This window comes from Schistocerca gregaria, chromosome 5 (assembly GCF_023897955.1).
Source record: "Schistocerca gregaria isolate iqSchGreg1 chromosome 5, iqSchGreg1.2, whole genome shotgun sequence".
In the NCBI taxonomy this organism is placed as follows: Eukaryota; Metazoa; Arthropoda; class Insecta; order Orthoptera; family Acrididae; genus Schistocerca; species Schistocerca gregaria.
This window is the reverse complement of record NC_064924.1, coordinates 600,640,567-600,657,419: the sequence shown is the minus strand read 5'-3', so window position 1 is coordinate 600,657,419 and position 16,853 is coordinate 600,640,567. Positions and strand designations below refer to the sequence as shown.

General features: G+C 38.6%; 1 protein-coding gene across 4 annotated transcripts in view; it reads left to right on the top strand.

The window, feature by feature from the left end:
- Positions 1-4,882, top strand: part of LOC126272642 (adenosine deaminase-like protein) — a 68,337-nt gene extending 63,455 nt beyond the window's left edge. For all 4 annotated transcript variants that reach the window (XM_049975631.1, XM_049975633.1, XM_049975632.1 and 1 more), the window contains one exon: positions 4,405-4,882. In XM_049975631.1, the coding sequence (XP_049831588.1) occupies positions 4,405-4,599 (195 nt within the window). In that variant the 3' untranslated portion in view covers positions 4,600-4,882. The remainder of the gene's footprint in view (positions 1-4,404) is intronic.
- The last annotated feature ends 11,971 nt before the right edge of the window (positions 4,883-16,853 follow it).

Genomic DNA, 16,853 nt, shown 5'->3' with positions numbered 1-16,853 from the left:
TCAAAGGGAGAACCACCTGTGAATTGGCACATGTCATATACCGGCTATTATGTAAACACTTTTCAACCTTTTACATTGTCATGACTGCCACCGAGTTATCTGTTAGGGAGAATGGACATAGCAGAAGGTGTGTAATGCCAACACTCATGCTCTACAACATGACAGTTGCGTAAATCAGTGCCTGTTTTACCATATGTGCCCTCTGTATTCTTTCACCAGACACCAGTTGCTCAGATCTCCACAGATGGGAACTGCTGCTATAACATGTCCTTGATCCTTGCCACCCACCTGGCCTTAAATTAAGTTAATTTCTTCGGTCTCAGTGTTTCTTCACAGTAATTATTCATTTCTTCACTCGCATTTAGTTTTCTGTATCTTTCATTTTCAGTTTACCTATATTTTGCTGCCCCTCCCACCTCCATCACATAAATGCACTTAGTTTAGCCACCCAACATCCTTCCTTCATCATCGAAAGTAGTACTTTGTTTCTAGTATGCTGTTGTTCGCCCAACTCGTGCAATATTTTAGTCCTTCCCTGCTCCAAATCCTACTCATATGTGAATGATGAAGGTGCAAGACTTGTCTTGTATACGTAATGACAAACTCTTACTGAAAGCGATTCATAAGTATTTCTTGTTCTGTCAAAGACAGGGCTGTGTGTGAAAGCCACATTGATACATCACTCTGCAGTATATGGGTTTGACAAATAATCAACTGTCTTTCCACATCCTACATGAATGACCTACTTCAACAGCTGTTCTAATAAACCACTACCATTTCTTCAATTTCAATACCGTCCCCCAGCAAAATTCATCTGGTCTAAATTCTACCCACAGGTATTGCACTCCTTTTTCCTCTTATGTCCTTCCGTCTATCGTCCCTCTTGTCCCTTGTAAACAGATTGCTGACATATGTCATTGTTATATCAAAAGAGTGATGACTTTCAATGACTTCCACTTGCTAATAATTATTTTACTTAAATAAATGACTGTGAAAACTCAAAATCTAAGGAACCAAAAAAACTCTTTAACTGTGCACATTTTGCCACATAACCAGCACAGAAATGCTGTGCCCTACAATAACTCTCTCTTCCATGTCCTTTAAGGATCACATTGTCACTGATATGCAAAAGGTTAGCATCAATGGGTACAAATTAGCTGCACATGTAAGTAGAGATAAAATGATGAGAGGAGGAGTTGCCATATATGTCAAAAGCTTCCACAGCGCAGAACATTTAGAAACTAAAAAAAATTTGTGTAGAGCAACATATGGAAGCATGTGCCACTGAACTAAAACTAAAAGATGGCACTTTCATAATTGTAACAGTGTATAGGTCCCCCTCAGGGAATTTCCAGCTATTCCTAGAAAACTTGAATGCTTTGTTGTGCTATCTGTCAGACATGGGGAAGCAAATTATCATTTGTGGGGATTTCAATGTTGATTCCCTGAAAGAGTGTGATAGGAAGAATGACCTTGTAGTATTACTCAGTTCTATCAATTTGAGCTCCGTCATTGATTTTCCTACTCGGATAACAAAGAACAGCAGGACATTGATAGATAACTTTTTTATAGACCAAGATAAGTTTAAGGACATAAATGCTTATCCTGTTGAGAATGGTCTTTCAGATCATGGTGCACAGCTAGTTACAGTACATGGCATAGCTCCATGCAGTATATCAAATCAGAATTTCAAAGCAGTGCGTTCAATTAACAATATAAATACTGCAAACTTTAGGGAAAGACTAAAGGAGCTAGACTGGGATGAAGTGTATACGGAACCTGATGCAAACTTGAAATATAACTTATTTCACGATACATTTTTAAGGGTATTTGAAAATTGTTTTCCCAAGAAAACAGTGAAACATAATTCCAAGAAAACATATAAAAAACCTTGGCTAACTAAAGGAATAAGAATATCTTGCAACCGTAAAAGAGAACTGTATCTAACAGCAAGAGGGAGTACTGACCCCGAAATTGTTCAATATTATAAAAACTATTGTGCGGTACTAAGAAAAGTTATTAAAAAGTCCAGAAGCATGTGTATCATGTCTGAGATCAGTAACTCTGATAATAAAATTAAAGCAATTTGGAATATTATTGAAAGGGAAACAGAGCAACCAAGAGCACAGGAAGACTTTAGTGCCATAAAACTGAATGACAAGTGTACTAACAAACAATCTGAAATTGGAAATATTTTCAATAATCATTTTTTAAATGTTGTGGAGAAAGTAGGATCTAGATCTTCACTAGAAGAGGCAAGGCTTCTAATAGAAGAGGCCATACCTGTGCAGTTTGAAACAACTGTATTTCCACGAACCTCTCCCTCTGAAGTCAGTAAAATAATAAACTCACTGAAAAGTAAAAGCTCTTACGGAATTGATGGCATTTCCAGCAAGATACTTAAAGCTTGTTCCCCACAGATAAGTAGGATTCTCAGCCACGTATGTAATACCTCTTTGGAGCAGGGTGTTTTTCCCGATAGACTGAAATATGCCATTGTAAAACCATTGCATAAAAGGGGGATACGTCGGATGTCAACAACTATCGCCCAATCTCTCTTCTGACAGCTCTATCAAAAATTTTTGAGAAAGTAATGTATTCAAGAGTAGCCTCCCAAATATGTAAAAATAAAGTACTAACAAAACGTCAGTTTGGTTTTCAGAAAGGCTTTTCAACAGAAAATGCTATATACGCTTTCACTGATCAAATATTAAATGCTATGAATAACCGGACATCACCCATTGGTATTTTTTGTGATCTCTCAAAGGCCTTTGACTGTGTAAATCATGGAATTCTTTTAGATAAGCTAAATCATTATGGTTTGAGGGGGGGCAGTGCACAATTGGTTTAATTCATACTTAACTGGAAGAATGCAGAGAGTTGAAATAAGTGGTTCATGTAATGTTAATACAACAGCTGATTCCTCAAACTGGGGGGCGATCAAGCACGGGGTCCCACAAGGTTCGGTCTTAGGTCCTTTACTGTTCTTGATATACATTAATGACTTACCATTCCATACTGATGAGGATGCAAAGTTAGTTCTTTTTGCTGATGATACAAGTATAGTAATAACATCCAAAACCAAGAACTAAGTGATGTAATTGTAAATGATGTTTTTCACAAAATTATTAAGTGGTTCTCAGCAAACGGACTCTCTTTAAATTTTGATAAAACACAGTATATACAGTTCCGTACAGTAAATGGCACAACTCCAGTAACAAATATAGACTGAACAGAAGTCTGTAGCTAAGGTAGAATTTTCAAAATTTTTAGGTGTGTCCATTGATGAGAGGTTACACTGGAAGCAACACATTGATGGTCTGCTGAAACGTCTGAGTTCGGCTACGTATGCTATTAGGGTTATTGCAAATTTTGGTGATAAGAATCTCAGTAAATTAGCTTACTATGCCTACTTTCATTCACTGCTTTCGTATGGTATCCTATTCTGGGGTAATTCATCGTTGAGTAGAAAAGTATTCATTGCTCAAAAACGTGTAATCAGAATAATTGCTGGAGCCCACCCATGGTCATCCTGCAGACATCTATTTAAGGATCTAGGGATCCTCACAGTAACCACACAGTATATATATTCACTTATGAAATTTGTTGTTAATAATCCAGCCCAGTTCAAAAGTAATAGCAGTGTGCATAGCTATAACACCAGGAGAAAGGATGATCTTCACTATGTACGATTAAATCTGACTTTGGCACAGAAGGGGGTAAATTATGCTTCCACAAAAGTCTTTGGTCACCTACCAAACAGCATCAAAAGCCTGACAGATAGTCAACCAACATTTAAAAATAAATTAAAAGAATTTCTAGATGACAACTCCTTCTACTCATTGGCTGAATTTTTAGATATAAATTAAGGGAGGGAAAAAAACTAACTTAAGCATTAGTGTCATGCAATATTTTGTGTAATGTAATATCTTGTACAGACGTCTTTCATTAACCTGACACGTTCCACATCATTACGAAGTGTCGTATTCATGATCTATGGAACAAGTATTAATCTAATCTAATCTAATCTAATCCTCCATATGCAGAACATGATCTCTCGCTGAACACACCCATGCCCCCCCCCCCCCTCCCCAACCAGAAAAACACACACAATTCACCACCTTGCATACTGCACAGCTGAGAAATATTTTCATTAGTATTGGCATTATTCTTTTCTGTAATGCCCTTGATACTGATAATATGCATATTATATCCTTAAAATTATGACCAAAGATAAACAAGTACATAAGTAAAATGACTGAACAGTCATGCATGCTTTAGTTGTGTAAAGAAGAAGGGCATGATTAATAAATTAATATTGTGGTCTACAATACCACTCCATGTACAGTCAGTTTCTTTAGCACTTTGTATAACTGGTACGATGCTTTTGCTTTTGTTTTATAGACTGATGACAAAGGGGTATTTGCAACAACTCTGTCGGAAGAATGTAGAATTGCAGCTGAAACTTTCTCCCTGACAAGAATGTGGATGTGTGAGGCCATGCTCCAGAGTGTGTCATACACTTTTACTACTGAAGATGAGAAAAACAAATTAGTGCATTCAATTCATAAATTTATGAATAGTTCAGGATGCAGTTAGTCATGTCTAGTTCTTCATGTATTTTTAGTCATCTTCATTTGCAGCTGTTCCCTGCAACATTGTCATTCTAAGAACTAATCATGGCAACAGTGAATAAGAGAATAAAAGCAGGATGCTGTAAATTAGTCATATTCTTCTTTATATGTAGATGTATTTGCATATCCTCTGATTTTACTGGCGGTCTGTATGTGGACTTAATTCTATCTTTTTTCCTTCTGAAAACTGTGAATTAGAAGTAAATCTTTATCCTTTTTTTTTTTATAAAATAATGTGATTAATTTTATCCTGTGTGTTTTTTGATCACATAACACACTGAAATTTGTTACTTATATGTTTTTGTGAACATTTGTAATTAATTTCAGCTTAAAACTGCTGTTGTGACCACATTTTCCCTAAGCTTCACGACTGTTGCATTGTAAGTAATGAATCATCTTTCAGCAAGTTGCAACCATATACCCAATGAAACCTGAGAGCCTAGATCCTATGAATAGCCTCTGCATAATTACACTGTCAGGAAAAAAAATAGTACACCCTTTTAGAAGTTTCCAATTCACTCAAGATTCATTGTTGCAACATTCATATGGGGTATATGAAATGATTATATTTGCAGAGCAATAGCGCAAGCAGTTCTGAGGTACCAGGTAGTGACCCATACTGAAACACCCATATTAGTATGCGGTGTAGCCTTCCCAGGCAGCACTGCAGGCACTGACTCTGGCATCCAGCCGATCATACAAGGGTGAATACTATCCTGGGATACACTATGCCGTGCCTGCTCGACCTGACCTGTTAGTTCTTGGTTGTTGTGGTTGTCAAGTTGCACGAGTCACTTCTTGTCCCATCATCTCCCACATGTGTTTGATTGGAGACCAGTCCAGAGATTGTGTTGCACGAAGAAACATCTTCCTGTTGCAAGAATGGCAAAAGAACGGATCTAACGACATTTTGCTTGTGTCAATTGCTGGTTAGCGTACCCTCAGAAACATGAACGGTGAACAAGAGCTATAGCTTATCACACCCCAGACCATAAGGCCTGGGGTGTGGCCAGTGTGTCTCGGACGAATGCACTCTATGAGACATTGCTCACCAGATCTATGTTATATGTGCAAACAACCGTCACTTACATGCAGGCATAATTTGCTTTCATTTCTGAAGACCATGGCATGTCATTCCATCTTCCGAGTGATCCTCTGACAGCACCAGTCAAGCTGTGCACGTTGATGCTGTGGCATGACTGAAATACCGGCTAGAGGTGTGCTTGCTTATAGTCCCACTTCCAATAACTGACTCACAACAGTTTATGTTGGCACGTCTGAGCTCACAGGCCCTCATACCTGTGCTTTGGTAGCTGTATGATCTGCCACTGTTGCTCCTACAATACGATGATTGTCGCGGGCATCTGTGCAGTGTGGACATCCAGAACCTCATCTACGAGTGTAAGAATGTTCATGTGACTACTGATACTAGCACCATTGCACATCTGACATAGCACATAGCACAACTTCGGTGGCAGTTCTCTGAAAGGACCATCCTGCCACTTGGAAGGCCACAATTTGACCTCTTTCAAGCTCTCTCTGTTGGCTGTAGAAAGCACTAGTGTGTCTCCGTGGCATGATTGTCTGCTTGCTTGATACGCTTGCACCACACTGAGCCTTCTGGCTGTGAGAATTACCTATTAAAGGGTTGGCACAGATGGAACTCGGGTAGCTATGACACTATGCTGTCTGCTGACAGACGATGTTGAAACCCTTATGAGTACATGTTCTATCACCCAGGTGGCATAGGCTGTCATCAGATCAAAATTAACATCGTCTTTTCAAGTGTACCTTTTTTTTCCGGCAGTGTATTTTCAGAATTTTGAGTACAGTAATCATATTAAATAGTTTTCTGTAAACTGCAGCCACATTAACAGTAGAAACCTAAGACATATAGGAACAGCCTCTGCTCATTCTTTTCAGAATTTTCAGTACAACAGTGACATGTACAAACCCAATTTATTTTCCTGTATTTTTTTACTGTATCTTGCAAGCTCGTGTTGTGAACTCAGGGATGGTGACCCCATTACTATTTTCACTCACTCTATGCTATCTGTGGCTGGGATAATCACCTAATACTTTTCAAGTACATGCTGAAGTAAAGATAAATATTTTTTTTCTATTTCCATTGGCCCAGGATCCTGAGTGGATATACTATTTATTTTTAGAATCGTGGCATTTATTCCAAACTTTTCCTATTTTTACATATTTATTTTGCTGATTGAATTGGATTTTTAGAAGTATATGTGTGTGTGGGGGGGGGATAGTGTCTGTGTGAAAGGGAGAGGGGGGATACTAGTTGCTTTGGCATGACTGATAGGATGCCATCATCTGGATTGCCTGTTGGATTTTTGAGAAGGCCCTCAGCCTGTGTGCTGTAGCACTTTTTAGAACTGACCACAGCATATTGGCTTTTAGCTAAATTAAAGATATGAAGGAGAGAGTGATGAATTTCTGAATTAACTTTTTTGACTTCTGAAATAGACATAAGAGCTCCAGAAACACTCTAAAACATTGTATAAGACATTGTATAAGTGACTACCAACATAGATTACTTTGTGTGAAATGCATTTAGAGATATTTTAGTCTTGTCATCTTTGACATAGTAACTCTCCATTCAGTCTAGACAAAAGTAGCACATTTTGAAGTCTTCCACCTCAGCTGTTTTTGAGAAGTATTCACTTACTGCATCTTGCACAATTGGCTAGTTTAATCCTTTAAAAACCACTTCTCAAGTGCAGTATGTATCAATAAATTGCACAATTGTCTGATTTTAATAGGGCAGAATAGATGATCAGAAGCACATAAAATGCATGCGTCAGAATTAATATGAGAAAGCTTGCTCCATGCAGTAATAGTAAGTTTCATAACTGGTGCCACGTTATACGACACTACACATTCTCTCTTTTGTTGTTGAACAGTTGGTGAAGATGACTGTTGTAGCACACAGTAAGCTTTCTTGTTTTAATTCTGGTGCCTGCACATGATGTGCTCACTTTCTGGTTGGCTATTCCACCATTTTATAATTGGATAACTCATCAATATATTGACACCTGTTGTTGTTGTTGTTGTTGTGGTCTTCAGTCCTGAGACTGGTTTTATGCAGCACTCCATGCTACCCTGTCCTGTGCAAGCTTCTTCATCTCCCAGTACTTACTGCAACCTACATCCTTCTGAATCTGCTTAGTGTATTCATCTCTGGGTCTCCCTCTACGATTTTTATCCTCCACGCTGCCCTCCAATGCTAAATTTGTGATCCCTTGATGCCTCAGATCATGTCCTACCGATCAGTCCCTTCTTCTTGTCAAGTTGTGCCACAAACTTCTCTTCTCCCCAATTATATTGAATACCTCCTCATTAGTTATGTGATCTACCCATCTAATCTTCAGCATTCTTCTGTAGCACCACATTTCGAAAGCTTCTATTCTCCTCTTGTCCAAACTATTTATTGTCCACGTTTCACTTCCATACATGGCTACACTCCATACAAATACTTTCAGAAACGATTTCCTGTTACTTAAATCTATACTCAATATTAATAAATTTCTCTTCTTCAGAAACATTTTCCTTGCCATTGCCAGTCTACATTTTATATCCTCTCTACTTCAACCATCATCAGTTATTTTGCTCCCCAAATAGCAAAACTCCTTTACTACTTTTAAGTGTCTCATTCCCTAATCTAATTCCCTCAGCACCACCCGACTTAATTCGACTGCATTCCATTATCCTTGTTTTGCTCTTGTTGATGTTCATCTTATATCCTCCTTTCAAGGTACTGTCCATTCCGTTCAACTGCTCTTCCAAGTCCTTTGCTGTCACTGACATCGGCGAACATCAAAGTTTTGATTTCTTCTCCATGGATTTTAATACCTACTCTGAATTTTTCTTTTGTTTCCTTTACTGTTTGCTCAATATACAAATTGAATAACATCGGGGAGCGGCTGCAACCCTGTCTCACTCCCTTCCCAACAACTGCTTCCCTTTCATGCCCCTTGATTCTTATAACTGCCATCTGGTTTCTATATAAATTGTAAATAGCCTTTCACTCCCTGTATTTTACCCCTGCTACCTTTAGAATTTGAAAGAGAATATTCCAGTCAACATTGTCAAAAGCTTTCTCTAAGTCTACAAATGCTAGAAACGTAGGTTTGCCTTTCCTTAATCTTTCTTCTAAGGTAAGACGTAAGGTAAGTATTGCCTCACGTGTTCCAATATTTCTACGGAATCCAAACTGATCTTCCCCGAGGTTGGCTATACTTGTTTTTCCATTCATCTGTAAAGAATTCACATTAGTATTTTGCAGTTGTGGTTTATTAAACTGACAGTCCGGTAATTTTCACATCTGTCAACACCTGCTTTCTTTGGGATTGGAATTATTATATTCTTCTTGAAGTCTGAGGGTATTTCGCCTGTCTCATACATCTTGGTCACCAGATGGTAGAGTTTTGTCAGGACTGGCTCTCCCAAGGCCGTCAGTATTTCTAATGGAATGTTGTCTACTCCTGGGTCCTTGACGCCTATTGCACTTGAAAATAGCCCATAATGACAAAATTGACCAGTCAGGCAATATGTAATAAGTGAACACTTCTCAAAAAAGCCAAGGACGAAAACTTCAAAATTTCTTTTGATAAAAATACAGCTTTAGTACTCCACAAGGAAAAAGTAGTATGATATGGTTCCAAAATTCTCATACAAGGACTTAGGAAATGCTTCTGATACGAGATTATTAAGGACTTAATAAATGAAATACTGAAGTATCCACATTACAAACATCAGTGTTTTTGGGCACATCATCTACGTCTACATACATAGTCCACAACCATCATACAGTTAATGGTGGAGCATCCCGGTGAATGATGGACGGTGCCATGTAGCACCAATAGTTATTTCCATTCCTACTCCATTCACAAACGGAGCAAGGGAGAAAGGCTTGTCTATATACCTCTGCAAAAGTCCCTATTTATTTTATCTCATCTTCACGATTCTTACAGAAAATGTACATTGGTGGCAGTAGAATTGTACTGCAGTCAGCTGCAAGTGTCTCTTCTATGAATTTTCTCAACAGTGTTCTGTGAAAAGATCATCATTCTCCCTCTAGGAATTCCCAATTGGTTTCACAAAGCATCTATGTAACACTTTTGGGTTGACTGAATCCACCAGTAATGAATCTAGCTGCACACTTTTGAATTGTTATGAGGTCTTCATTTAATCCAGTCTGGTGGGGATCTAAACACTTGAGCAGTATTCAAGAATGGGTCGTTCAAGTGTTGTGTATGCAGTCTTTTATGTAAATGAACTACATTTTCCTGAATCTATCCCAGTAAATTGCTGTAAACCATTTGGCTTCCCAAGCACCGTATGTTGTTCTTCAATTTCATTTTGCTTTGCAATGTTATATCTAGATATTTAATCCACTTGACTTTGTCAAGCAACACACTACTAATGCTGTATTCGTACATTACAGGATTGTTTTTCCTACTCATATGCGTTATCTTACATTTTTCTACATTTACAGCAAGCTGCCATTCGTCATGCTGAATAGAAATTCTGTCTAAGTCATCTTGTATCCTCCTACAGTCACACAATACTTTCCTGTGTACATAGCAACATCAGCAAACAGTCACAGATTGATGCTCACCCACTCCATCAGATCATTTATGTAAGGTCAAACAATGGAAAGTCCAGATTGGAATACCAACAGTATTATAAGAAGGACAAATTGCTACTCACTGTAAAAATGACTTGTTGAGTAGCAGACAGGCACAATGGAAAGACTGTTACACATTGAGTTTTCAGCCAAAGTCTTCTTCAGAAAAGAAAAGACACACATATATATTCACACAAGTAGGCACACCTCTCTCTCTCTCTCTCTCTCTCTCTCTCTCTCACACACACACACACACACACACACGATCGCCATCTCTGGCTGCTGTGGCCCGATTGCAGTTGTCACATTGGATGAAAGCAGCAATCCGGAGTGAGGCAGGCAAGGGGGAGGGCTAGCAGGATACAAGGGGGGGGCTACACGAAGGCATGACTGGACTGCAAGACAGCGTCAGGGGGCTACGGGGGAGGGAGGATACAGGGATTTCATTTGATTTGATTTATTGCTTATTTACAGACCTGTTGTCTTACATTTTATAACACATTGTTCATTTTACAGCTTTTCATTTAGGTTACAAAACATATTCCATATTACAAACAGCAGTTATTGTTCTCAGCAATAATAAATCAAAAATACTGTAGAAATTGAAAGAAAGAAAAAAAAACACACACACAAAAATATTAAAATTTTAAAAAGATATAATGACAGATGATAGGATATATATATATATATATATATATATATATATATATATATATATATATATATATATATATATATATATATATATATATTCAAAGATTCCAAGACTTACCAAGCGGGAAAGCCGGCGGGAAAGCCGGCAGACAGGCACATGAACAAAACACACAAACACACACACAGAATTACGAGCTTTCGCAACTGGCAGTTGCTTCGTCAGGAAAGAGGGAAGGAGAGGGAAAAATGAAAGGATGTGGGTTTTAAGGGAGAGGGTAAGGAGTCATCCCAATCCCGGGAGCGGAAAGACTTCCCTTAGGGGAAAAAAATGACAGGTGTACACTCGCACACACACACATATCCATCCGCACATACACAGACACAAGCAGACTGCTTTTGTTCATGTGCCTGTCTGCCGGCGCTTTCCCGCTTGGTAAGTCTTGGAATCTTTGTTTTTAATATATTTTTCCCATGGGGAAGTTTCTTTCTATTTTATTTATATATATATTATCCTATCTGAGCCAGCATGATCTGAAAGCTTAGGAACTACTTCAAGCCTTGCAGTCCCAGTCCTCTACAGTTTAATTTATGGATTAATATTTCTAAACACTATTTACAAAAACACGATAATTATCATCTACATTGTGGAAAGTGCAGTGGTGTGTGAGTGTAAAGTATGTTATTTCTTGGAGTTATTAATTAACCTTCAGTTCCTATATTATGTGTCTTGAATTTTATCTATCATGTTGCTTATACACTAAGTATTGAGTTACAATGTTATATCACAACAGTGATATAATGATTGCTTGATGGATATGTCTGCTGTTTACATTTAAGCTAGAACAGGTTTACAAGGTTGATTGCCTTACATTGTTTATTTTAATACAGTTTAATTATTCTAGATGTTGTGTAAGGTTGTCTGCAGTACGTGTTGGTGAAAGTCTTTGTTGATTGAGTGAGTGTGTATTTTGGTACAGCTGCCTGTGTTGGTGTACAAATTGGAACTGCTGTGCTTCATGTGTGTTGCAGTATGCTGTTATATGGCTGTCTGTCGGAATTCGTTGTGTGATTTCCTTGAGACATCATCAGCAATTTTATTTATTATCTCCCACTTGTCTTTGTCTCTTATTGCCTGTATTGTGTAATTGTCATACTGAATTAGTGTCTGGTGTGCTGCTCTGTATCAGTGACAGTGAAGAAGTATGTGTTCTGAGGATCCATCTTACCCACATGTACAAGAAGCACTCTGGCTGGGGCCTATGTGGTGTCAGTCCGCAGGGTAATGGGTGTAACCGGTCAGAAAGTGAACCGTACCCTGGGTGGGATTGATATGGCTCAGCCTCAGGCATTCCCCGATACCAAGGAAGAAATGACATAACCAATAGCCCCTATTGCTTAACTCCCATTCCCTTTGCCAGGTATTCACCCACCATTTAACGAGTTGGCGCTTCCTGGTGATGTCATGGCCAGTAATCTTGATCACCTTATCCTGTTCCTCCTCCTCAGCCAGTACTTTGCAGCTTGAAATTGAATGTTTATGTTGTTAGGGAAGGTTCCAAACACCACACAGAGTAATTCCACTGACGTGGTGTTGAAAGCTCCTGACAGCCTTATGAGGGCACTCCTCTGCTCTTGCCGTACGATGTTCCAATTCATCACTGGACGTACTTTGTGGGCTCGTGCACTGGCTGCAAATCAGACCTCAGAAAGAGAGCACAATGGTGAGTTCTCAGTGTGTTACACTGAGTCTGGCCAGCCTGTGCATAAGTTCGGCAGCCCTATCAGTCGTCGTTCTGATGTTTTCGTCAAAGGACAGTCATTTGTTGAGTTGCACACCAATATATCGTGTTTCTGTTGTCTGCATATCCTGATGTCTATTGTTTTATGCTTGGATTATTTTTTAGTGTTCCTTTGAGTAATATAGAAACTGTTTTCTGTACAGCATCTTAAGTTCATTACGTTTGCACCAGTAGCTGATGCTTCTGAGTAGCTGTGTTGACCGGTGTTCGAGGTGCGCTCTTGAGTCCGCAGAGACCACCACCAGGTGGTCATCTGCATATGCTATTGTCCCATTCGCAAACTTGTGGGCAGCCTTTGGTGACTCTTTTAATCACTTTCTGACTTCCCGCGTGCCATTCAACTACCCTGTTTCTACAGAAGCTTGAGAGGCTATTGTAGAGAACCTTAGGTACCTGCATCTGTCTGAGGCTTGGAAAAATTGTGAGCCACCAGATATTATCAAAGGCACCCGAAATATCTATAAGAATAGCAACTGCATATTTGCTTTCTGTGTTATTCACAGTGGTTAGTACCTTATTTAGTGCATCATCTATAGATTGCCCCACACTGAAACCAAATTGGTGTGGACTAAGGCCAAGGAGCTCCCTGTACAGTTGCAAGTGATTGCACAGAAGTTATTCCTGGACCATGGCCAAGTTGTCTATTAAGCATATAGGCCTATAAGTTTTTGGATCTGAGGGATCCTTATCCACTGATTTTTAAATTATGATGGCATTTGCTGTTTTCCAGACTGCAGGTGTCCATCCCAGCCATAGCGCTTCAGTGAGTAAATCTGTCAGGTGTGGAACAATCCGTGGAACGACAATTTTCAATGTCTCGGAATGGGTACCATGTGGCCCGGGGGCTTTTTGTTATTTAGTTTGGCAGTCACAAGCATGACCTCTCCACATGCAAAGGGAATAATGACAGTACCATTTTCATAGAAAGAGTTCATTTTCACTGTCCAGTATGAATCTGTTCATTCAATTGTTGCTCGTCATAGGGAAGGAGTTTGTTTAGGACAAATTCTGCAGAACTTCTCCATCCTTCTGTTATGGTACTGTCATCTCATCTTATCTCATCTCAGTGTTGTGAAGACTGGTGGCATTCAGTGTTGTGAAGACTGGTGGCATCTTCAGACATGCCATTTGTATTTTAAAGGGTTCCCCCCAAAAATTGGTTTTGAGCTATTTCTGCATGTGTGTGTTGCAATGTTGTTCTCATGTTTTTGTAACTCTTATTTGTAGCATTGTTTGGATTCCCTGAACTGTATGAGTCTGACATCCCTGTCCATTGCTGCTTTCACTCTTTGATACCATTTAGGTTTAATTCTTGCTTCTTTGTGGAACCCTGTTAGTCTTCTAGTCCACTGTATGTTTAGATTTTGCTCTGTGTCAGCAGTTGGAATTGCAGCCCTTTGTGCTCTTTGTAGTAAGTCAGTCAAAATGTGTGCTTTATAATCAACTGACCCTCAACTGTATCTAAGGGGAAAGCCTCAGTCATCTGTCTTAGTTTTTCTCCCAGTCTGCCTTATGAAATAACAATTGCTAATATCTGTTATGTGTGGGTGGGTGTATCTGTGTGTCTATGTTAATGATGATAGCATTTTGGTCACTGTGAATAGTGGCATCCATGGCCTCCCATCCCGTTACAAGTGGCAGCACATTTGAATTTGCAGTTGTTATGTAAATCCTACTGTTGGCTCCTGATGGCATCATGTAGGTGGATGTCTGACTTGGACTGTTGACGATGTAGAGGTTGTGTTCAGTTAGTACCTCATGGATTTGGTGCCCCAGTCATCCGTTTTGTCAGTGTGCTAATAGTCAGCCTAGCATTTATGTCTGCAGCTATTAGTAAATTTCTGTTATTGGCATATTCGACAATTTCTCTGATGTAACTGAGATACGGTCCAATGTCGTGCGAATACTGCACGTATAACATTGCAATAATACACTTCTTGCATTTGTGCACTATTTCCATTGTTGCAGAGTGTCCGGTACATAAATGAGCTCTCTGTGTAACTGTGAAATTTTGATTTCTGACAACGATTGCAGCCTTCGCATTGGATGTACTGGTTACAGTGATTTGTTTGTGGTCGAAACCTACTAGTCGGCCGTTTCTGGTGTAGGGTTCCTGCAAGCAGAACACGTCCACTTGCACTTCATCCATTAACTTAGGTAGTCCCATACTAACTAGTGTCTGGTTGTTTGGATTCTGCTGTAAGAGACTCATGGATGTCAGGTATACACAAAACATTTAGATCCCTCTTCACTGTAATCGATTTACACTAGTCCTTGGGCCCTTGCAGACTCTTTGTATCCATTTTCTACAATTAGCTTTTGCCCCTTCTAGTGCAGGCTTTGTGTAGTGGTACAGTCAACTCTTTAATGTCTGCTGATATATTAGCGATTTCAGCAAAAGTCTGTTTGTGTCTGCTCAGTTGTCAGATAGCAGATTGTGTCACCTTTTGAGTTGCCAATTCTAGTCACAAGTCGCAATGCTGTTTGGAAGGTGTCTCTGCTTCCTAGACTCAAAAGGTATATATTTCCTTCCAGATTTAAAATATCGTCTGTTCCTCAAGTTCTGTAGTTATTCATCATCATGTGTTGTGATATTGTGTACTGTGTTATTTGTGTTTGTGAACCGTATGAGATCATTGTCACTGGTTGATGTAGGTTTTGCACGTTTTGGTGTTGCATACCCTGTTGTGTTTCAGTGTGTCATGTTTGTGTCCTGTTACACTGCGTTTTCCTATTGTAATAAAACTGATTACATTGAGATAAATGTACTAACCAATCTTGGATCATATGAAATGACCAATTCCAAATTGAAGACTCAAAATCCAGAAATTGACTACCACACAGCTATATGAAAATCTTTAAACATCAACTAATATAAACATTTCATTTTTACTATGGACTTCTTAAAAAGATAAACAGTTATTTGTATTTTGCTTATGAAATGTATGTTCTGAAGATGATTTTTGCGCAAATAGATTGATATAAGATAGTAATTCTTTTGCTACATGTTGTTAGAGGTAAATCTTCATCTTTGAGTAGTCATTAGTACAAGTTGGAAGTGTGAGGACAGAGTACAAATTATGTTTGTTGCTTTAGCATCTTGGATGACATTGATTTGTATTGTGAAGTGAAATGACTGAAAATATGAGTGTTAATCACCAGACAGTCCAACAGTGTTCATATTGTTTAGTAGAAGGAATCCAAATACCCTCTAGACCACTATAAAAAGTCATACTTAAAAATGGATTATGAGCCTTCAATTTACAATAAAGAAGAGGAATAAAAGATGAGTGTTATGAAAACTGGTTATTCAAACTCTACTGTTGCTATCTCTCATTGCAGTATGTTACTGTCTAAGCATGACAAGTGCTGTGAAATTTGACCAGCTGCCAAATTTAGCAACTTACTTCAAAATTAATAAATCAACTTTGGGCTAAAAGAGGGTGGTAATGATCAGAATATTGTGGCATCGACCGGGATTGCCTGAAAGTGAAAGGTGAATACTGTGTTGCACTATTTTTCTTGTTGCAGATTAAAAGTAGATATACTGTGAAAATTTCATACGAATAATCACCCAAGTAAGAACCACAGCTATGAAACAGTAACAATAGCAGCAAGAGTAGCTCTCAGCCAAGAAGAAGAAAAGGATCAAAAATAAAAAGTGAGAGGAACAATTAGTGACACTGACATCCAACAATAAAGTTAAGCACTGGAAATATTTTCTTTATTTTTTTCTGTTTTTGGTGAAGTGTTTAGCTGAATAATCATCAATAATTACAGTCACTGAACAGGAATCTGAAGTAATGGGGGTAATACAGACATGGGAAACTTAAGTAGTGTTGTGAAACAAGAACAGCAAAACTCTACTGATGAAGCAGTAGATCAGAAAAAAGTTGCTGACAAATTAAGTAAATTAGTAGAACAATATGATGATAATGACATAAGTACCAAGTTGGCATTGTTAATAAAAATGAGCAGTGATAATGAGGGTCAGTTAATAAAAATGAGTAATGACCAGTTTCCAAAAATTAATGACCTACTTGAAAATCATAAACAAGAAAGTAAGAACCAGTTCACAGAAATTGGCCATTCAGTAAGAGAGTTATTTGACTGTATCGG